This window comes from Haliotis rufescens, unplaced genomic scaffold (genome assembly GCF_023055435.1).
Source record: "Haliotis rufescens isolate VD_foot unplaced genomic scaffold, xgHalRufe1.0.p SCAF_5, whole genome shotgun sequence".
Lineage (NCBI taxonomy): Eukaryota > Metazoa > Mollusca > Gastropoda > Lepetellida > Haliotidae > Haliotis > Haliotis rufescens.
Window position 1 is genome coordinate 3814882 of NW_025964223.1, and position 22714 is coordinate 3837595.

The 22714-nt window shown below is 38.6% G+C and overlaps 1 protein-coding gene across 2 annotated transcripts in view; it reads left to right on the forward strand.

Moving 5' to 3' along the window:
* Window positions 1-1500: 1500 nt before the first annotated feature.
* Window positions 1501-22714, forward strand: part of LOC124133546 (dynein axonemal heavy chain 5-like) — a 73676-nt gene continuing 52462 nt past the window's right edge. For both annotated transcript variants that reach the window (XM_046497979.2, XM_046497980.2), the window contains exons 1-20: window positions 1501-1733; window positions 3864-3913; window positions 6897-6983; window positions 7454-7486; window positions 7908-7970; window positions 8160-8231; window positions 8779-8838; window positions 12810-12983; window positions 13347-13539; window positions 13811-13976; window positions 14970-15063; window positions 16395-16493; window positions 16861-17042; window positions 17662-17781; window positions 18614-18815; window positions 19828-19923; window positions 20613-20876; window positions 20987-21052; window positions 21644-21873; window positions 22338-22489. In XM_046497979.2, coding sequence (XP_046353935.2) covers window positions 1631-1733; window positions 3864-3913; window positions 6897-6983; window positions 7454-7486; window positions 7908-7970; window positions 8160-8231; window positions 8779-8838; window positions 12810-12983; window positions 13347-13539; window positions 13811-13976; window positions 14970-15063; window positions 16395-16493; window positions 16861-17042; window positions 17662-17781; window positions 18614-18815; window positions 19828-19923; window positions 20613-20876; window positions 20987-21052; window positions 21644-21873; window positions 22338-22489 — 2506 coding nt within the window. In that variant the 5' untranslated portion in view covers window positions 1501-1630. The remainder of the gene's footprint in view (window positions 1734-3863; window positions 3914-6896; window positions 6984-7453; window positions 7487-7907; window positions 7971-8159; window positions 8232-8778; window positions 8839-12809; window positions 12984-13346; window positions 13540-13810; window positions 13977-14969; window positions 15064-16394; window positions 16494-16860; window positions 17043-17661; window positions 17782-18613; window positions 18816-19827; window positions 19924-20612; window positions 20877-20986; window positions 21053-21643; window positions 21874-22337; window positions 22490-22714) is intronic.

Here is a 22714-nt window from a genome sequence, read left to right on the forward strand (position 1 = left end):
AACGTTACATCGTCTGAGACCATACCTCGGGTTAAGGGAATTCGAGTTACCAAGGTATCACTGTTAAAGTTGAGGTTAAAACCTGATAAGTCGAATTTCATGAAAGGATATATATATGTAGTTGAAGACGGTGGAACGTGATGATCTTGGCAAATTCGTTGTCTTTGTAAAATATAACATTACTTTGCCTCAAATTACGGGGACTTCTGGTTAAAGGCTTCACTTAAAAAAATATACTTAAAACTGTTGAGATAAACAATGTTGAGCTATATATCTCCTCAGCTTCAAAATAATGTTCACCATTCAGTGTTGGACTGAACATTGCGTTATTTTGTATTTACCTGAACATCCACGCTACATGGAGGCGGTTATATCTACACTCAGCATAATAAAGATTGAATACGAAAAAAATACATATACGGTAAACTGAATATAAAAAACCCCGTCACAAACGAAAATAAAATTCAGTCGTAAACACTCAAGAAATAAGCGTGCGTTCGTCACGCCTTAGATTCATGTTCCATTCGTAAATGGGTATTAATCTGTGATTAATGTGTCCCCCGCTGTGATATTGCCGGAATATTGCTGAAAGGGGCCCCATAATACAGTATCCAACGTAGATCTAGTAAACCGAAAAAACGTCACCCAGGAATGAATGAAAAACAAACTAAATGAAGAGGAGTATCCATCGAAACAAACAACACCCACACCCCAAATGTATGTTACTGTTCAAACAGACCTAACCCGTTAATTCCTATCTGTACCGCATGCAAAAATAAATAAATAAATTAGAGAATCTACCTATTCTACTTAACTGTTCGATGCCCTTCGTGACGTTAATATGCACTGTATAAAAAAAACGTTTTTCTGAATTCATTAATTAATATTAATTTGATTAAAGTGCACGAATAGCGACGTTGAACATGCTATTGTATAATGCGTAACATTGTAACAGCAATAATGTTATTTGATTCATATCAAATAGCATAAACAATAGAAGAAGAAAAGTCAACACTAATTAGAACTTAGTGACCCAGAGACAAGGACATTTAAAAATCCTGGCGCTAAATGAAGATATATTTCTTACAAAATTAATGACACCTCTCCTTGTACTGACTTTTTCACATAATGTCCAACACTGTTTATCATTCCGCAACACCACACAGCCGTGAAAAGATTTTCGATACGTGAACTGATTAGGTAAGAATAATGACCCTAATCCGCTTCAGACCCCGGCTCTTTTGTGTACATGTCTCCATGGTGAGGAAACGTCTCCAACGAGCCACTTGCCAAAATATTAGTCCGCAAAAAAACATCTGTCATCTTATTCATGATCAAAACATATCTTCTGCAAGGCATATTTGTGACAATACCCTGCCCGGTTCATACCTACAATCTCAAGTAAAAATAACGAGCAATAAATATTTGTTGCAGTATTTTTATCGCGGACTATTTTGTATCCCCCACAGCGCGGAAGTCAGAACACGTGCGCGGTAGCACAGCTCAAGGATGACGCGCCTACTTAGTTCGAGTGTTGAGTGAGAACTCGCAGTAACAATTCATTTCTCACAAGGGCACTTGGACACAACTGGACTGTTGATTGTGAGGGGATACTAATAATTTCCTCAAAATGGGAGACGTCGAACAAGACGGCGGGCCTAGTGAAAAAGAGCAAAACAAACCTGACAGCCCCAAACCTGATCAAGAAGTTGCGCCCCCTCTGGTAACCAAAGGTGAGTGGTAGAAGCGTCATGACTCAAAACGTTCGACCTTGTCATTTACTAAATGGTTTAGATTTACAAGTCACCATTTCCGCTTCTTTTATTTATATTGCACAATTTAGCACATACAAGCTCATTTCTGTTCAAGAAAGTGAAATCAATAGGATATGACGACCTAAACAAACCTATCTGAGCGTCCCAAATATTCAGACTCAGAGGTCGACAAATCCCCTGTCAGCTGTCATTTTTGTGTGTAAATATTTACTTAGCGTGTACACAGATAGCGTATATGTCAGTTTGCAGTTCAGATTTTAATCCGTTTTTCAATTTATCAGTCTCAGCTTAATTTTTTTTAAAATTGAATGAAGGTTAAAATAAGTTTAAAAACAAATTAAACAAATTAAAATAAGAATGCTTAAAGTGTTTGAAATAAATTAAATCCTAGGAAATATGACACCTGCAAAAATACTCTAAGCTTGGTAAAGAAAATTACTGTTTACTGAATATTTTATATTGCTTTTTTAAAAATTAACTACAAATCTGCCAAAGTCAAATTTAACATGTTGTCCAGATTTGAAAATGTGAAATTAATTAACATGTGTTCTATGTTAAGATTTAGTAATCTGGTGCTTGACAATCTCTAGTTATATCCTCTTGAACCAAAGTGACATGTTGTTCATGCTATATGTACTATATTGAGCATACAGTGTCAAACTGCCAATGCCACAAGAGTATTAAACAAACAAACACACTTATCATAATCAAAAGTTTTATCACTAAGTTACCATAAATTCGCACTCTATATAGACAAGCCAGACTCGATTGACTGTTAAGTAAATATGTACATAGTGAGTTTGTTTCCCATCAGTAGGATTGTCTGATATATCCAGCACCCCATTCACAATCAAGTACCTCGCCCACAATGCAATCTTTCATGATAAGAAACGGAAATGTACTCACGATCACGCCCGGAGATCCTCTTGGGCTTATAGTGTTCTATTTGTGCTTACCCACTGAGACGGTATGCATGATTGATTACTCTGAAAGGGACAATTTTCTCGTCTATTTATTATTTGCACATGCAATTTGTACATGTAGTCCATTTAGCTCAATGCAACAGTAAATATTATCAAGTATCTGCTGTGTGATTCAAGGTATTAGAGGCCGATGACTTGTTGATATAAAAGAGCCTATTGATAAGACAGCCATTAGAGGGGAGCGGTGACTGTATTGATAAAGCCGATGTCTGTACAGTTTATGAACTGTAAGCTACATTCTTTGACCCCAGCGACTGGAGTGTGAATCTGGACACAAACCAGTGTGTCTGTCACGTACTTGTAGTTGAGTTTTATGAAGGTTATCTGGAGGTTTAAGTGATTAATATCTTCTGTTGCTTTTATTTGGCATTTTTTCTTTAGTATATGGTTTTGGGGTTCACCGACTCCATATTTAACAATTATGGAATATTAAAATTATGGTGCTAATAATTTTTTAGTTCTTTCAAGTTTGTTAAAATATTCTATATGGTGTTGCCGCCATCTTCAGTGCCTGCAACTTAGATGGTATAAATGAGTGTATGTGTGCTCTAATTTTACTGGTTCCAGAATAGTTTGTTTTTATGGTTGTAAATTAAAACTGATCATATATATATATATTTTTTACACTTCCAATTATCCTATTTAGTGACCACTAAGAAATATTTTTAAAAAAATTATTCAAATTTTAATTTTGACCAATGATCCAGTATTTGGAAAAAACATATCTGTAAACCAAGTAATAGAAATTAAAAGCCTTGCCTTGTTTACAAATAATTGATATAAATAAAAAAATGAGTGTCATGACTTTAAGGGGAATAAATCTCTATGAAATTTAGAATCCTGGTAAAATCCTCATGTTTATCTGGGGATCACACAATTTTGAAAAAGGTCTCTTGTGTGGTTGTCCCCCTTTGAAAAGGATTCAATTCTGTCATTCTGTCTTGACAGACCTTAACAGTGTTCAAAATTACAGATGAAAGTCAAGGGGTATTCGCCATAGCTCCAATGTTAACGGCCCCAATATTCAGTTACTACAAATATCCTAAGGCCCCCGGGGGAACTGCATAGCTTTGCTTGAAGATGCTCACCCATGTTTGTGTTGCAGGAGATGACAAGGGAACCAAGAAGCCAGCTCCAAAGATGCAGGTCTCGAAGGTGAGGAAATTTTTTTTTTTAAAAAGGAATTATTCTAATACATAAAACATGTAATATACATTCTGATCATATTTGCCCGTCTTTGGGGTTTTCCAACCGTTTTAGTTTTATTACCTTTTTATAAAGCAAATGTGTATTTTGAATGAACCCTAAATTTTAACTGCCGTTAAGAAACAATACCTTATTGAATTAAACTTTTTTTTTATACAGGTTCATATGTATGCATGATATTATGTAACATATATAAACAATGTATCTAGTACTATCTACACACATATTTAACATAGCGTAAATCCAAATCTGACATTTTGTTTATTTATTTCCATTTATTGTGCCAGTACTTTTTTTTTATCCATTCCATCAATCTGTGCCACAACAGTTTTACATGTGTACATTCAAATAACAGATTGATAATAGATTTGATTTTGATTTTTTTTCTTTATCAGAAAGTGAAAATGATATTTCACTGCCACTTCAGAATACAATTGTCTTAATGTTGCATGTTTGATGTCAGTTGAGAAATATCAATAGCCATACTTTAACAGAAATTCTGCAAAATGTTGATATATTGTAGATGTTGTATCAATAGTTTTCAGTGACTTATGATGTGTGAAGGCCATTTCTATGGTTTTACGCCGCTTTTAGCAATATTCCAGCAATATCACGGCGGGAGACACCAGAAATGGGCTTCACACATTCACATTGTACCCATTAAAACGGAGAGGTACATATCTTTGATTGATATTGCATTTTAGAAACTTAGTTTCATTGTAATTCAAAAATGTGAATAGACTGAGTTTCACTTTTTGTTGTTGAAATTAAGGATCCCTATAAATGTCAATATTGAAAATATCAGAAGTAATAGGATTACCTTCTGTATACATATGCTGTGATTAGCTGCAATATTGGACCCGTGAACATCCGGGGTAGAATAGGTCTTCAACAACCCATGCTTGTTGTAAAAGGGGACTATGCTTGTCGTAAGAACGGATTGGGTGGTCAGGCTCGCTGACCTGGTTGATGAATGTCATCATATCCCAATTGTGCAGATCGATGCTCATGATGTCAATCACTGGATTGTCTTATCCAGACTCAGTTATTTACAGACCACAGTCATATGGATGGAATTATGTTAAGTGTGGCGTTAAGCAACAGACAAAACAAGAAACAAACGAAGCTATAATATTGCTGATGTGGTGTAAAGCAATATTTATTTATTCATTCATTCTATATATAAACTGTCAAATGCTGGGTTTTACATCAAGTCTGAAACATAAGTCTAGTAATTTATTCTGTATGGGTTATCAACTCAACATGTGAAAGTTGATATGTAATAAAATAAATCTAGTTTAATATTAAGTACATTAGGTTTGTTAAAGGACTTTCTGGCAAGTTGAGGAAACTTTAAATTGTTTATGAAGTATGACTTTGCAATTACATTGTCTCAGGCATATTGGCTATTAGTGTTCGAGTGTAACATTTTTATCATGATGTTTACCTATATTAATAATAACAAGGCTCATTTTTTAAATCCATCCCTTTTAGGTTTCCAGAGCTTTTAGTTTATTGACAAAATTGATCTAGTTTTTTATGCTATCACTTAGCAGAGCCAATCAATAGGGCATGCGACAAACGTACCATTGCTTCAGTGATCACACTGATTGACAGCAATAGACACTATAGCCGCTCGCATTATAATACAGCCCGAGAATAAATTCCTTTTAAAGGGGGGCACTTACTGTAAATGTGTCGGACGTGGCATGTTTTATGTTTGGTTATGGTCATTGAAAAGGTACATTCTATTTTTCTTAAGCTACGTTATTCTACAAATAGTTATGGATAATCTAATGTTCTTGTTAAGTGATAATAAAATGACATGGTCAAAAGGCTGTTACATAGATTTGCATTTAGTGAAAATGGAGAAACATTTTAAGACTTCTTTATGAGAAACACAGCTGTAAGGTTTTTAACAATTTGAGTTATTTTAGATTTTTAATGATGTGTTGATGACTTTATTGTTTTGTGAATCATGTTAAATGATATTTGATTATTTTGTGAATTCTTTAGATTAAGCTACATTTTCAAATCATTGACAAAGGACAGTATATAAGAGGCCTTTTGGGCCCATAGGATCAGTATTATATGCTAGGAACTGACCAGACCTTTCAGGAATTGTTAATCAAATGTATTGGTATGACTCAGAATTAGACTTTGTTGTTTTCAAAACTTGCTTGTATTTGGCAGTAAATGTATGGGTTTGGCTATATGGGTGAGACAGGCTGGTTTTCAAGAAGTGATTTTATTAATACAGTGTTCTCTTGCTATTGCGCCCTTCAATAAAGGGCGAACTCGGTATAGCATGCGGTGATGCATGGCTTCCAAAATCTATGTACATTTTATTAAAATCAAGTTTTTTCCCCTTTGCAAAAAACATAACCAGCTGATCACTTTGAGCACCCAACACCAGAAATACCAATCAACAAATCTGAACAGAAGTCCACAATTTATTCCTGTTATTACACTCTCTGGTTATTAAAACATATTCATTGTATATCTGGACTTAAGTTTGTAAAATATTTTATTTATCAGCTAGTCTCTGACTCAAGCTGAATTTCATTGCAGATAAATACAGTTAGTACCGTATTTGACGTAATAAGTGCCCAGGGCGCTCTCAAAATGAGAAATGGGGGGCTCTTATTAGAATATAAATTTGGTGAAAAACAACAGAGTTGAAAGATCAAGTCACTGACATGCTCATGGTTAAAGTTTGAAAAATATTGTTTTCCCTTATTTTATGACTTGACTTTTCCCTTGGTCCCTTGGAATATCTCAGTATGAGACTTGAGCCACTAGTCTGAAGCCTGAGTCTAGTAACATTCTGTTTGTTCTTGTACGATCAGTGCTAAGAGCTGAGAGACTAGTAAGCTAAGGACTAGTAGACTGAGGTGTTTGTCACCGGCTGCTATGTTTGTTTTGTGTGCAGGCCGCCATGAAGAAGATCGTTCTGGCCGGAGACGCTATGAAGGAAGTCCAGCGTGCAAAAGCCAACAAGGATGAGAGGAAACTGCAGGTAGGTGGCGCTGTTTGTTGTTCTGGGATTACAGCATGTCCTTGACATGTCATGGACACGGCTTCCAGGGTGATATTAGTTGAACCCATTTTCGTCTCCCTGTTGTTAAAGATGGTCTGTGAATATTGCTACTTATCTCAAGATTATGATAAACACCAGGTCTTATGAGGATGTCTTGTGCATCCTATCCTTTGGTTCTCCATGACTAGATCCTCATTGGGATTCGGTTCAGAATCAATCCCCATCACGTTTATTTATCACAAGAACTGACTAAATTGAGGATCTGGCGATTAGTGGATAGTTGTTCATACTATCAACCACTAGTTTGATTATTTACAGGCTGTTGTCATAGAACAAGAATGTAGTCTGAATAAAACAACATTCACTTGCTAACACACTCCCTTACAGTTGAGCTGGAGAATGTAACCCGCTCCCAGAAATACTTTGTAAATATCTTTATTGTTTTTCAGATGGATGCAAGACATTCCTACCTCACTGAAAAGGTTTGTGAATTATTCTATTTGCCTTCATGTTGCTCTGCCAGGTGGGGATATTCCCATGTTTTGTCCAAACTGTTTACAGCCGGTAGGGAAGTCTAGTGGTTAAAGCGTTCCCTCGTCACAACGAAGACCTGATTTCGATTCCCCTACATGGGTACAATGCGTGAAGCCCATTTCTGGTGTCCCCCGCCGTGATATTGCTGGAATATTGCTAAAAGCGGCGTAAACCATACTCACTCACTCACTGTTAGCTGAAGGTCAAATTAGATGATACAATTCAACTGATTAGGGATGTTAATTCTGACTTTTAGCCAATGTTACATGTTGATAAATCCACGAACTATTCAAACTGACATTGACACCTGGTGTGCTGTGAGTTTCACAAGAATTCATTTGTGAAGAAGGTTTATTGTTGTTTTTGTAGATTTCAGATGCTCTTGGCCTTGATGCTGCTGTAGTAGAAGACTTCATCTTGGGAGATGACAAGGTGAGAGAAGAACAATATAATACATGAAAATATATTTATCTTGCACTGTGTCCATCCCTCATATTCATGGCATCAAACAACTGAGAAAGGGAATGGCTGATAGTTGACCTTGAACTTGACGTGTAGCCATGACACATCGTTTGTGATGTAACTGTGGGTGGAGAGTGATGTCATGTTTTCTCTTTTCAGTTTGACCTTATTGACAACTTCTTTGCGGAGAAAGGAGCCAGAAAGTTGATGTTTTTCTATCAAGAGGCCACTGTGAGTGGTATTTCTATTGCTTCATGTAGAAAGACGTTATAAGTTATCTATTGAAGGGACTAAAACTAGAAGTCATCAATATATGTGTACTTTTATATTATTTTAATTAAAGTCAGATCATTTGCTCAATACCTCCCTCTGTTAAGATCGGACTCTAATCAGCTTGGCAGCTTCAGTCAAAGAAACTAACATTTTTATTCCATGAGTCCTTATAATGATAACATATGACAAAACCCTTGAAAATGGCAAATTTCCACTAGTCCTTATGATACCTTAACCATTGGGCAGTTTGGCAAAGACTGCAGGACTAGTGCCAATTTCTAATGCTGCAGCTTTTATATTCTTGGTACAAACATTAAGTGCAGCATGTCTGATTTCTGTATTTTGAAAATAAATGTAAATGCACAGTTCTGGATGGAGAATAATACTAGCTGTGCTATGTTTTCACCCTGTCGTTTCCAATTTGGAAATAATTCTTGGTGCCAAGCTTGCAATGACTTTCTGATGACATTCTTCTAACATTTCGTCTGACTGTTTGCTGTTGCAGAAGACAACCCCGACTGGTAACCCCAGCAAGAGGTTATTTATCACAAGTGGAGACACTGAGGTAAGACACGTTCACCACATTGTGTTTTACAGTCTGACATGACTGGCCCACACTGACATGGCTACCTCGACATGGGAAATGTACATGACATACATGCACTGCATCAAATGGCTTGTACTGAAATAACCTTTCTTCCCTCTCACAACAGGACTTTGATCCACCTCAGTTATCCTGTATATTGTATCTCCATTCTGTCATGATAAATACCCTATTGCAGGACTGCAGTATTCTGCACACTTTCTGCCATTTTGGTAGGGGATGCTTGCATAAGTAAAGATACTATTTAATTATCAAAGTTAATACAAAATACTACGTGTTTGTCTAAATGGGGCTCTGATGGATGTCACTTATGAGGTTGTTGCATGCCATTATGGAATTTCTATTTTCGAGTAGTTTCTTGATATTGATGGTTTGCTTTGATATTGGTTTTCAAATGCAAGCAAAGTAATTTTTTCTGCACATTCTGAGCTCTATCACCCTATTTTTCAAATAGTGACATTGTCACGTGCAGCTATATTACTAGCATCAAACAAACATGGCTGATAGCTGTCTTGCAAAATGCATGTGATTCTCTTTTAAAACTTTTGTTTAAAGCCCAATTCTATTGGCATGAAAATAGTGATTCGATGAAATTACTTGAGTGAGAGAACACCTGTGCTAAGCTAGGGATGAGCGAGATTGAGATGGTCATGTCACTTCCAAAATGTAGCTTTGATGGCGCGAGTCCAGGGTATTTAACACTACACAATGGAGATATAGTACCCTGGATAATAGAGGATGGCTCTAGGTTTGTTTTACATTTCTTGTTTCACAATAATGTAAATATAAGCAGTACACATGCACTAGCCTTTTAAGCAGATTAAATGCAGACTTGACCTTTACACCTTTCGTTTTTCAAATTCTTTTCCTTTCATAAACACACACTAAACTAGCAAATAATTGTTAAATAAGTTTTTGCAATGAGGTGTTTATTGATATTGTGTCATTCGTACACCATTACTAATATATTATGCCCAGGTAACGTTAAAACACGAGGGGTTTATAGCGTTGTTTGTGACATTGTTTATTGCATCAGTGGTAATCGCCCAACATTACGGCAACATAACCAGGTATTGTTGCATGTTAATTACAGACTGTACCTCTGGCATTTTGCCATGATCTGTTACCTGGGGACATTGGACGAGGGTTGTCAGCTTGAATCTTGACTGCCTCCCATTGCGTTATTTATTGATCATATAAAGATAAAGATTGGTATTGATCAGCTCTCAAAGTTGTGTGATTTGTACCATTAAGCACCGTCTGTCATCACTCAATGGGTTTACGATGCCGCCGTCGTTGGGAACTGTGTTATCATTTCCTTGCATTTGTCAACAGGAAGTGTTTTTTCTGTTCATTCGTAGATAAGTCCTATTATATTATACATAAAAGGGAAAACGAGAAAAGCAGTGATGTTATCACAACTTCAATCAAATTGTTATTACTCTTGGCGCAAACACCATCTAGGATTTATTGCCGTTACATTGTTACAGTTTAAACATCGGTATATTGATTGTGTTTGTTGTGAAATGGGATATATTGTGTCAGATTACACCTTTGATTGGGGCTTGAAAGGTAGTTGTGTTTAACACAATTCCAGCTTGTATACTAATGACTGTAATTACAGTGGCCTAGATGTTTATTGTGAAAGCAGCCATTGTGTGATGAAAGTGTTTGGGTATTGAGCCTTTCTGTCTAAATCACTTATTAGTAGGCTGCACGAATGTACTGTGTTGACAATAGCTTCAAGACGGTGTATGTTATGAACTTCATTATAAGGAAGAGATATATTTAAAGGATTTTTGGTTGTGATTAATAATAGTATTTCAAGGCAGCATATTGACGGATCTTAAAGATATTAATGGTCTTATGACTTTCCAGTATGTATCAAGATGTTGCAATTAGTGCAGTACATGAAAGTCAGACATTGTTTCTGTTTTATTTGGGTACTCATTAGTCAGTTGCTAGGTGAATATTATGAAATGCAAGTTAACAAAGCGAGTTTTGAATAACTCCGATTGACCCTAGTCACACCTTTTGGCTCAGTTAAATTTTGAAGTTGTCAGAGCTCCAGATTAGCTCTTGGTGTTGTGGGTATTTTACCCAATGATTTTAAAATCATTGGGTATCAGTAATTCTATCTGGGTATTCAAATTTCTGTTACCCACTAGTTTTTACACATGTGGGTATTTAAGTCAAATATTTAAAAACTCTATTCATCTAGTCCCTGCAAACTGGTGTCGTGTGGGTTTGAGAGCTTTATAGGACTCAAAAATACCACAATACTTCCACAAGAAAGTGGGATGGCAAATGATCATGATGTAACTGTCATCGTGGAGTTTGGCAAGGTTGTTTATAATTTCAAAATAAGTTGCTGATTTGCTAATCGAATATGCAGGGTTACTTCACAATATTTTGATGATATGCACAAGTTTTATTTTTGTAGCGTATCTGTAATGTTCGCTGCGTATTTTGTACGCTTGGATTTTATTTTACTGCGCATTTCTGCATTTCTGATGCGTTTTTTTACGCAGATACGCAGATACGCAGCAGCTTATCTGGAGCTCTGAGTTGTAGAAAAATTTGTATGAAAACTAGTGTTCTTTTTTACACTTTGAGCTTTGACTTAACCGAAGACACAAGTACAGTTAAAAGGAGTGAAAATACAGCCTGAATATTGTCAACTTCAAGACTATGAGCAAGTCTGTGACTAAATATGAACTCTTCACCATGAGGTGTACAGACTTGGTCGATGTCTTAGAAAATCAGCGTAGGTCTAAGAAATATGCTTGCTGAAAACATGTAAAATCTGCCCTTTTGATACGCTGTAGCATGGTACAGTTAGTGTTTTAAGTCCTAATATGCAAGTGTTGAAATGAACAGTTAATAGGTTTGCTGTATTATCAAATTTCAAATCCATGTTAATCCCATGGGCTAAAGGGCCGTTGTCATGTATTATCCTCTTTGTGATCAAAGGGATCGCAACGTAGCACAGACTATTAACATTGGTTTTTTCATAAGTGCCAGCCCTTTCCACAAAGGCCCATTTACTTGAAATGAGATATAGTTTCCAGAATAGTTAGTGTTTCCGGAATGTTCATTGATAACATAAAAATCGGTTAATTTGTTGCTATTTTGCAGCATAAGCTGATAAAGCAGGCTAAAATTGGAGTTCTAGGCTATTTTCGAGCTAATCAAGTCTGTCCCCTAAGTGAATTTATTATGAAACTTGTAATCAGCTGGACATTCAGACACAAACAAGATCTCCGTAATCTCCTAGCTCAGCCAGTCAGTATCGGCAGTTGGTTGAAGGGATAGGTTTATTGTTTCAGGATTTTTATATTCTTTTATAGTTCTTCTTTTATATGATTATGAATGATATGAGTGGTGGGACAATATTGTGGGGTAGCAGGGGCAGCCGGGTAGCCTTGTGGATAAAGCGTTTGCTTGTCACACCAAAGACCCGGGTTCGATTCCTGACATGAGTACAATGTGTGAAGCCCATTTCTGGTGTCCCCCGCCGTGATATTGCTGGAATATTGCTAACAGCAACATTAAACCATTCTCACTCACTCCCCATTGTCGGGTAGCAGCACATCAGTGTTTGTTTCTGTTACATGTTGAGTCCCAAATTGAAACAATATGTTAACCAAGAAATCTGTATGTAAAAGAAGTTAGTTTGTATACCATTTGTTGGCTGTTCAGTCAACTAATGTATTACAAAATTCACTAGGTTTACAAATCAGTACGAGTTAGTGCACAGCAATTACAATGGCAGTACACAATGGAGTGGTAGTGCAATGATTGTATGCTTCTTTAATGTATTAATCAGAAGGGCGTTGAAAAGGCCTGAAAAAGGTCTTGAATTTTGTGAGTGACATGCTGTAAAGGCCCTGCATTCTGATTGGTCCGGTGTACGTCTGTGTGTTTCTCAGGGTCTACACGGAGTGTGTCTGTACTTCCTGAGGTTGTCAACCAAGGCCATCTCGAACAGAAACATCGCAGACGAGGTCAACTTCGGTATGATGGACTGCAACCAGGGGCAGGTGCTCAGTGGGTTCGAGAAACACATGTCAAAGGTCATACTGCCAGCTCTGAAATCTCTGGAGGTAGGTAACAGAATAGTGGAAATTTGAGGCTAATTACTTTTTTTTGTAAGATTTCATTTTTTTGTCATATCCAAGTAGTATGTTTGTGAATGCAGTGATTTTTCAGATTCACATGTGTTAAAAATCAAATTTGACTTGAAAATAAATCCTCTGGTCTCTTTCTGTTATATTTGATTGGTTATGTATTTATGCAAAGGGGCGGTGGGGTAGCCTAGTGGTTTAAACGTGTACTTGTCATTCCTGGTGTCCACCACCGTGATATTGTTTGAATATTGCTAAAAGTGGCTTAAAACCATACTCACTCACTTTGTGCAAAGATGAGCAAGAGTAGAATGTGTTTTGAATTGAAGTTGTCCTTTCCAGCAATGGGGCACTTTGACAAATGGCAGCAATGGCAACAATGCTCAGGTTGAGGATTTCTTGGAAAACATGGAGAAATTCATCAGCAGCCTTATCTCTGCCCTGAACAACATGGAGGGCCAGGTCGCCCTGGAGGAGAACGGAACAGGGCACATCATAGATAGCATGGAGTCCCCTGCAGATTATCAGACGGCAGGTACGGTGTGGAATTCTTGAGACCTTAAAATATGATGGGGGAGGGGGGAAAGAGAAAAAAATGTGTCATTTTGTTGACAATTCTTAACATGCAAGGCAAAGTCTGAGGAATGTGTTCCTCTCTCTGTTAGGTGTAAGGTAGAAGAGTGGTTTGTGTGCTCAGTTATGAAGTTCAGGGCCACTTGCACCAAGTAATCTTAGCACGAAGATCCTTGTAACTCCCTCAATGAGGCTGTAGAGACACATGGTGAAGCTGTGGACATCTGTTACAGCTGCAAACACAGAGTACCTGGAGAAGCTGGAGGAACTGCTAGGCATGTGGTCCAAACAGATCGAGCAGGTCCTGGCCGAGAGTGAGCAGATGCGGCGAGAAGCTGATGACATCGGACCAACTGCGGAACTAGCGTACTGGAAGAGTCGTATGGCCAGATTCAACAAGTATGTCTTCCACCCTATTGTGTTCCCTTTTAAGCATTTTCTGTGCTTAATGTATTCCTTAATGAGTAAAATACTGGAATACAGTATTTGACTACCGTTAAACTTTTTTTTTAAATGGAAAAAAATCTGAAACGTACGGCAAACTTTATGATGATGCGGGCGATGCCTGAGAACCAAGACAACTGTATTTTTTAGCCTTATGCTGCCTTTCTACACTTTTGTTTTCAAGAAATCAGTAATATACACAAGAAAATATGGGCTGTGGTATAAATGTTCAGTCTTAGTAGGGGTGATTTCAAGAGCTACTTACAAATTGGTCTTGAAGTTGGTCAAAGGGAACTTATTGAGCTGGGTGCTTAATATAGTGAGAACGGTAGCTGGAATATTGTTGTCTGTAGAGTAAGAGGAATTTATTCTAATGTTTTGTTTTAAGTTTGTTGTGCCAAGGTCTACAGAATGGATTTAATGTTGTGTGTCTAAACTGAGACACTTTTCGATTAGTCAAAGTCGTTATCGCTCATAACTACAAATAGCCTCGGTCTTTTAGTGTTTAATCATGTAGAAGATTATTGGTGGATTTCCGCACGACTACAATTTACTCTCGGTGTTATGACTGCAGAATAGTTAGACATTAAACTCCAATCATTCAGTCACGTTCCTTGTCACACGATCTTTTTAGAAGCAAATGAATCAATTTATTTGAGATGGTTGACTGCACTGAATAAACCTGATAATGATGACTTCTGTATTATTAATAGCCTTAGTTATATAATCCTGTATTTTAGACTGTGATTGAGGCTGGCGTATTGAAAAACAGGTACGTCACTGTTTCAGCACCATCCAAAATATTAGTCAATTACGCCTGTGGCCAGATATTGATTTTACTCGTTTGAGGACTCTGTAATTAGAAGAGAGATCAATTATTGATGCTGTCTGAAGCGGGATTGCCGTGTGTTGTAGTCAGTGGTTGACTGTGATGAATTGTTTCTGCAGCCTCCTGGAGCAGATGAAGAACCCAAGAGTCAAGAGAGTGGTGGGCGTGTTACAGGTGGCCAAGTCCAAGTCACTGAAGAAGTGGAAGGAGCTGGTGAGATGATAGGGGCACTTTCTGGAATCTGCAGCAGCTGGACGAGCCAGTGTATCATGTATCCATTTCATAAATACACTGGACCCAATTTTCACCATAACTTTGAAAAGTTTTGAAAAAAAAAAATAAAATGTTTGAAACTAGTGGTGATATCACCAATTATCTAATGCCTTGTTGCATTCCATTTAAAGAACAGCTGAGAATGTCTGAAACGAGGACTCCATCTTTTACAGCTAAAGTTCATTCATAAGGAGTTTTTTTATTTGATTTAAAATATTGAGGGCTTGTGTTAGGCAGCGCTTTTGAATGTAGTTCTATGCCAAACTTTTGATCAGAAGAGGCATTTGTTGTTGGTTCAAAGCTAATTGGCAAGGGACATTCTGTGGTCAGTTGGGGATTGTAAACTAAAGCTATGGTGGTGGATGGGTCCAGGTATGTATATATAGAATGGAGATGTAATCCCATGGATAATTGTAGATACATTAACAATGACTGAAATTAAGCGTCAGGGTCAGTGGGTCCTTGTCATAAACATAGATAACTATCCCTTGATAGTGTCCACCGGGACTAGTACTGCTGATGAATTCTTCCATGGTAATTTCAATGCTGAATTTATTGGATTAAAAATTAATAAAATTTTGATTATGACCATGCTTATGAAATGATTATGAAGTTTGTTCCTCTCATTATTCTACGGACTAATGTCACTGATTTGATACAACCTACAGACTCATTTTGCTCTTTAGGAAATATTTTGTTTATTGCTTTTGTAATGTCATCTAAGAGATGCACATATATTTCAAACCGGTGAAGATCCAGGTAGAGAATAGGTCTTCAGCAACCCATGCTTGTCCTAGGAGGCGACTAACGGTATCGGGTGGTCACTGACTTTGTTGATACATATCATCGTATCTCAATTGCATGGGTTGATGCTCATGATATCAATCACTTGATTGTATGGTTCAGACTCTAAAATTTACAGACAACCATTAAATAGCTGTAATATGCGTTAATGAACAAACACAGATTTCAGCATTTACCAAACGTTATTTCATCATGAGTGATCACTTGAGGCCCAGTTATCTTAAACAGTGTAATTCACTGTGCAGAGTTGCATCCCTTGCCTGTGTCAGGATCTGATGGTTACAGGTCTGAATCCCAGATTCTCCCCAAAACTTATCCTGTCTCTCAATGCTAGAGCCGTGCTCATAAACATTGAAAATCTGCATCACTAGGGCTTTCATTAAAAAGCTGACTGATCATTTGTTCATTGTTCCTTTTGATTAAGAACTATGCATTGAATGCTGATATGTTTTGAATTTTGTGTCCAGGACGGTCGAATCACTGACGCTGCTAATGAGGCCAAGGACAACGTGAAATATCTGTATACCCTCGACAAGTTCTTCGGCCCACTTGTCAAGTGCACTCCAGTAAGTTCCTAATGCTGAAACCATGTGGGTATTCTGGATTAGAATAGGTTTCCAGCAACCCATGCTTGTCATGCACGGACAATTCATGGATGGGGAGGTCAGGCTTGATAGTAAGTCAACGCATGTACCTTGATGGTTGTTACTCAAAGCCTGTCTAGCATTTTCCTGCCAGCGCTTTTGAGCAGTTTTCTCAACTGGATACCAGAACTGGATCAGAAAAGTATTTGTGAGAATAGTATTTACTGGTCTGTTACAGTTTATAATTAAATAAATATTTTAAGAATCTTTATTTGATATATTTCCAACCTAATATTTCTTAGAATGTGTGAATACAAATGAATGGACTATTTTGCCGATGTTTGCACAGGCCAGCATGGTGGAACACATCCCGAGTCTGATGAATGCCATCAGGATGATCTACAGCATCTCCCAGTACTACAACACCTCGGAGAGGATGACCTCTCTGTTCGTGAAGGTCACCAACCAGATGATCACAACATGCAAGGCCTACATTATGCAGGGGGTGTCCAAGGTGTGGGAGCACCCCAGGTACGTTCAGCCTGTCTTCTGTTGTACTTGGGGCATGGTGGCCTAGTCGTTTTGGGCACTGCAGTTGGCTATGCAGAGTTGCCTCCCTTTGGTGTGCCAGAATCCTATGATCATGGTATGGATCACAGATTTGCCTGATTATGATTCTTGGGTTGCCAGCACCATACCTACCTGTGAAAATCCGGGGTAGAATAGGTCTTCAGCAACCGATGCTTGCCGTAAAAGGCGACTTTGCTTGTCGTAAGAGGCAACTAACGGGATTGGGTGGTTGCTGGCTTTGTTGATGCATGTCATTGTTCCCAGTTGCAGGGATTGATGATGTCAATCACTGGATTGTCTGGTCCACTCGATTATTTACAGGCGACCCTCATATAGCTGGAATATTGCTTAGTATGGCGTTAAACAGCAAACAAACAAATACAAATTGGAACTGAATAAAACTGACAGAAATGATTTGTCCAGTTCAAGCAGGACAAGCTACAATAAAAACAGGAATAGTGACATATAAACTTGTCTTCTGAACTAGTTTTACGAAAGATGAGTTTTTAAGGCTATGAATGGTGACATGTACTGCCTGCCTTCCCCACACTGTGACACTGTAACGGACTTGTTTCCCTAGGCTCCTGCTGCTGCAGAGGCTGGGGGAGTGCATCAAGCTGAACCAGGAGTATCAGCGCCACTTCCACAAGACCAAGGCACGGCTCCATGAGACGCCCAATGAGAGGCAGTTTGAGTTCAGGTAATACATTACTGTTCTGTTCATTCATATTATCATAGATTCACAATAAAATTTGGGGGCACGGGTGGCCCAGTCGTCTAAGGCGCCGCGATTCGCTGTGCAGAGTTGTGTCCCTTGGGCACGCCAGAAACCTATGATTGTGGGTTCGAATCCCGGTTCGCCCCGATTATGTTTCTAGGTTTGTCAGCACCATACCCGTGCTCGTGGGTTTCACAGAAGTGGTAAACGTCTGAGACCTGCATCACTTCGGGCTTTCCTCCCACATTGAGCTGACACGCAGCGATATAACTGGAATACTGTTAAAAGCGGCGTTAAACCCAACTCACTCACAATAAAATTTAATTCTGTTCCTTTGATGTAAAATATGGGATGTAGTAAAATGTTGGTAGTAAACTTGTAACTTGTGTCTTGTGTTTGTGAATTGCTTATTTCTAGTATGACACCCTTGTTGGGGTCAGATAAGGCTGCCAGGACCCCTGGCTAACTTCGGGATTGGGTGACACTGCGCCAGGCTGATTGTGTGTCATGGCACTCCAATGTTGAGGATCAGTATTTATGCTATCAACCAATGGTTTTCCTGGCACATATTAAGTAGTTTCCAGGTTGCCATGAAACTGCCAGAATAATGTCATCCGCCAACTTCTAAGTAATGCCTATCAAACAAGATAATGGGCCAGTTAAGACTTGGAAAAGGGGGGAAAGTTGATTTATTGATTTTATTGCTTTTGTAGGTTACTGATTTTAAGGGTTTGGGTGAGAGTTGACTGTTGATAGATTTAGTTGTAAGCCTGTTCTTACGTTTATTTTGAAGCAATTTTTACCTTTGTTCCAGTGAAAACTACATCTTTGGCAAGTTTGACACATTCTGCAAACGTCTGGATAAGATCATCGACATGATCAACACGATAGAGATGTTTGCTGGGGTTCAGGACATCAAGATAGAGGGTATCGACACCATCATCGTCAGGTACAAGACCATTGTTGATGTCACCAAGAAGAAGAACTACGATGTGCTGGACCACAGGAAGCAGGAGGTCAGTGTCGCATCACCATGACAACTGTCAGTCGCTTGGTACTGGGTCAGTGGGCAGCTCGGATGTCTGTGACTTCCGTCAATTCTAAATGTGTACCAGTCTTGGGAGTTGTATTTCTGATTACTTGGTTCACACTGTCCATGATTAGCATAGAGCTTCACAAACGCTTGTTTTTTTATTGTTGGTACATTGTCCGTTTTGGGACCCATTCTTCGTTCCTGTATCCCCCTAAAGTCATTAGTGAGAGTCGCAGGAACTCTCAGATAGAAAGTCAGTCACGCGTAAATCTCTGTGATAGGTCTCAGGACGAAGTTTTGAAACAATTTGAAATTTATAAATAATAGACTTGTGAAGCTCCGGGTTAGAATAAGTCTTCAGCAACCCATGCTTGTCGTAAGAGGTGACCAATGGGATCAGGCTAGCTGACTTGGTCGATGTATGTCATCGCATCCCAATTGTGTTGGTTGATGCTCATGATATCAATCACTCTATTGTCTGGTCCAGACTCGATTATTTACAGACCGCTGTCATATAGCTGGAATATTGCTGAGTGCGGCGGAAAACAACAAACAAACAACATAGATAATAACCACTATGTCTAATGAAGAATAGATTCTAAATATCAGATTTGAATACCGATTCTCCAATGTGCGAAGCATTACAATTATTAGATATGGTGTAGTGAGTTAACGTTTCAAGTCACATCGCCTGTATTTCAACCATATATTGACTGGGTATGAAATGCACTAATTGACATTGTTCAACAATATTTTCAGTCAACTATTGTCATTTGTGACTAATTTAACTGGTTGACTGTGTTTTTCAGCCCTAAATTAAACAAATAAATTTGTAAGGGTAGTTTTCAAGTAAGTGCATTGTCCCCATATATTGCACAAGCTGTCTTAGTCAGAAGACATTTTACAGTGGTCGACAGGATCTTATTACCCTTCCATTTGTCTAGGTGTCAACACTTTTGTAGACTCATGTGTAAAACATCTGCTCTGTGTTTCAGTTTGATCAGGACTATCAGGATTTCCGTAACCAGATCGATTCCCTCCGTATGAGCATCCAGACATTCATGGACTCGTGGTTCCAGAGATCTCTGACGGTGAGTCGACGAGCTGCAGCAGCCACTGACAGATACACTACTGGTCAAAACAAACATACCCTCAATCACAGCACGGACATTTCAGGAATCATGGAAATATTTGTTTGTACACTTCTAGTCAAAACTATGTACACATGATTGTGATTGGTGCAGGGTGTTAGGAAATGAGAGGATGTGTTTTCTGAACAGTACTGTATTTATATGAATTGGATGGGTTTGTTGCTGCAAGTAAGAATGGCTATGATCTTGACATGTGCTTATGTAGCGTCAAAATATCACAGAATTATGTCCATTGAGCATGTCCCTCGGTGATGTGGAGTTTTGCACTTCACAAATATAATTATTATTATGATTTGAAAGCTTTCATCACAAGCCTCACTATTATTACACTTATTATTACAAATCTTCGCTGTTTAGATTTAACGTGTACAGAAATTAAATAGAGATAAATTCAGGCCACAATCAACGTGATAAACAACTTTTTTACATTTTCATCCAAATTTTGCGAAGCTTGAGTTGAGCCATCTCTATTTTCATATATATGTGAACAGACTGTTCAAGGCGTCTGTGAACATGAAATGTTGATTGATTCACATGAGGCCTGAACGTTTGGTTCGACTCGTTGTTGGTGTATTTCATGGAGTAAACAAAAAGGTGAACACAGGACATTATGTTTGTTTGATCTACAGACTGAGAAAGCCTTGGAGCTGCTGGACAAATTTGATGCCATCAGCGGAGCCCAGTTGGACATGAACGAGAAGTACATGCGCGTGATGATGAGCTATGGCAAAGACTTGGAGTCAATCAGGAAGATCTACCAGAAGAACAAGGGCGACCCCATCGTCCCCCGTAACCTGCCCCCCATCGCGGGCCGCATCGCCTGGGCCAGGCAGCTGTACAGGAAGATCGAGCTCCCCATGAAGGTGTTCAAGTCCAAGCCCGAGATACTGAAGGTCGGTACAGAAGTTCGGGAAGGTTGCTTCTACAGTTCTTGGAATTACAGAATTTCTGCATGGTTCTTATTTATTTATTTATGCTAATTTGTGTTAACTTGTTTTTGCAGCATGCTGAGGCCAAGAAGATAATCCGAAACTTCAACAAAATGGCTGGTGTTTTGCTTGAGTATGAGGTAAGATATTGAAAAGAGGATCGCTTTCAAGGTTCAAATTCCTTGTATTAGTGTCGTGATAGCAGGGTTTGAAATTGTAACAGTTTAAACATAATATTTCCTTGCAAGTGCTATAATGTTGAGTCAGTGAGATGTGGACTTCTTACAAGTGAACTGGGCATTTTATGGAAAATAATGAACACACGCACTGAACAGATTTTGAAATTAGATCTCTCCTGGTTGACACTCAATCCCAAGGTCACACTTGAACATCTTTATCATTGCCCTCTGGGGCAGTGGGGTAGCCTAGTGGTCAAAATGTTCCCTCATCATGCCGATGACCTGGGTTTGATTCCCCACATGGGTACAATGTGTGAAGCCCATTTCTGGTGTCCCCCACCGTGATATTGCTGAAATATTGACAAAAGCGGCGTAAAACAACACTCACGATCATTGTCCTGTGGCACACTGAAAAAAAGGTTTCAATCCCTGACTTTCAATAATTACAAAATAATACTCCATACTTTCTTTAACTTTCTCTCCTGAAAGTGTCAAGTATTGTCAATTGATGCTAAGCCAATTACTGATGATGAACCTGTGATGTGTTTGCAGCTGCTGTATCACCGTGGCTGGTTCCGTGCCGTGGAGGCAGCGAAGAGCGGACTGCACGCCTCACTTCTGGTGAAGCACCCGGAGTCTGGCGACCTGTTTGTCAACTTTGACCCCCAGATTATGGAGCTGATCCAAGAAGCCAAGTGCCTGCAGGCGATGGGACTGGAGATCCCCCGGGAAGCGAAGGAGCTTGTCGTGAAGGAAGAGACAATTAGGAGTAATCACACCACGTAAGTCATCCATCTCGGAACAGTGATAAGTCCCTGTTATTTTTAGTTGCTTTTGATTTCTGCCATATATTATTAATGAGTTGTTTGTGGACGTTTTTCCATGAGTATCATCCGTCTTCATTTGCTGTGCAGAGTTGCATCCCTTTGTTGTGTGATGATCAGGATTTGAATCCCAGATTTGCCTTGATCATGATCCTTGGTTTGTCACCACCCATGCTCTTGGGTTCCACTGAAATTGTCAATGCCATCTACCACCTGCATGTCATCAGGATTTTCTCTGACATTTGCTGACGTGGGATAAAAATGAAATGTTATTGCTCAAACAGACTTAACCCTATTCATGCATCAGATATTCATATTGGACATTTATTTGTTATAATATGATACGGTTGAAGCATCATTTTACAATGTTTATTGTGTTTTTGAAATAGCAGTTAAATGTTTGACTCTTCTTTGTCATGCAGCCTACAGGAAATCCTGTCTGAGTACAAGTGCATTGTGGGAAGTATTGCCCATGCCCTGCTGCCCTTGATGAAACCGTTCCAGGACCGCGTTGAGGAGGCCCTCAGTCCTGGGATGACCAGTCTTACCTGGACTTCTCTCAATGTGGATGCATGTGAGTCTCAGTCATCACTTAGTGTCTCTCATACTCTCACTTTGTCTCTCATACCTTCTCTCCCTGTAGAGATTCTGTGGCAGAATAACAGGTTTTCACAAGCTTGAAAAGACCTTTAGTTTTGCAACCATGATTATGACGCCATTAATAAGTGAATATATTTCAAATATCTTTCTCATAACCTCTGAGGATGTCATTAAGTCCATATGACTATGCATGGCAAAC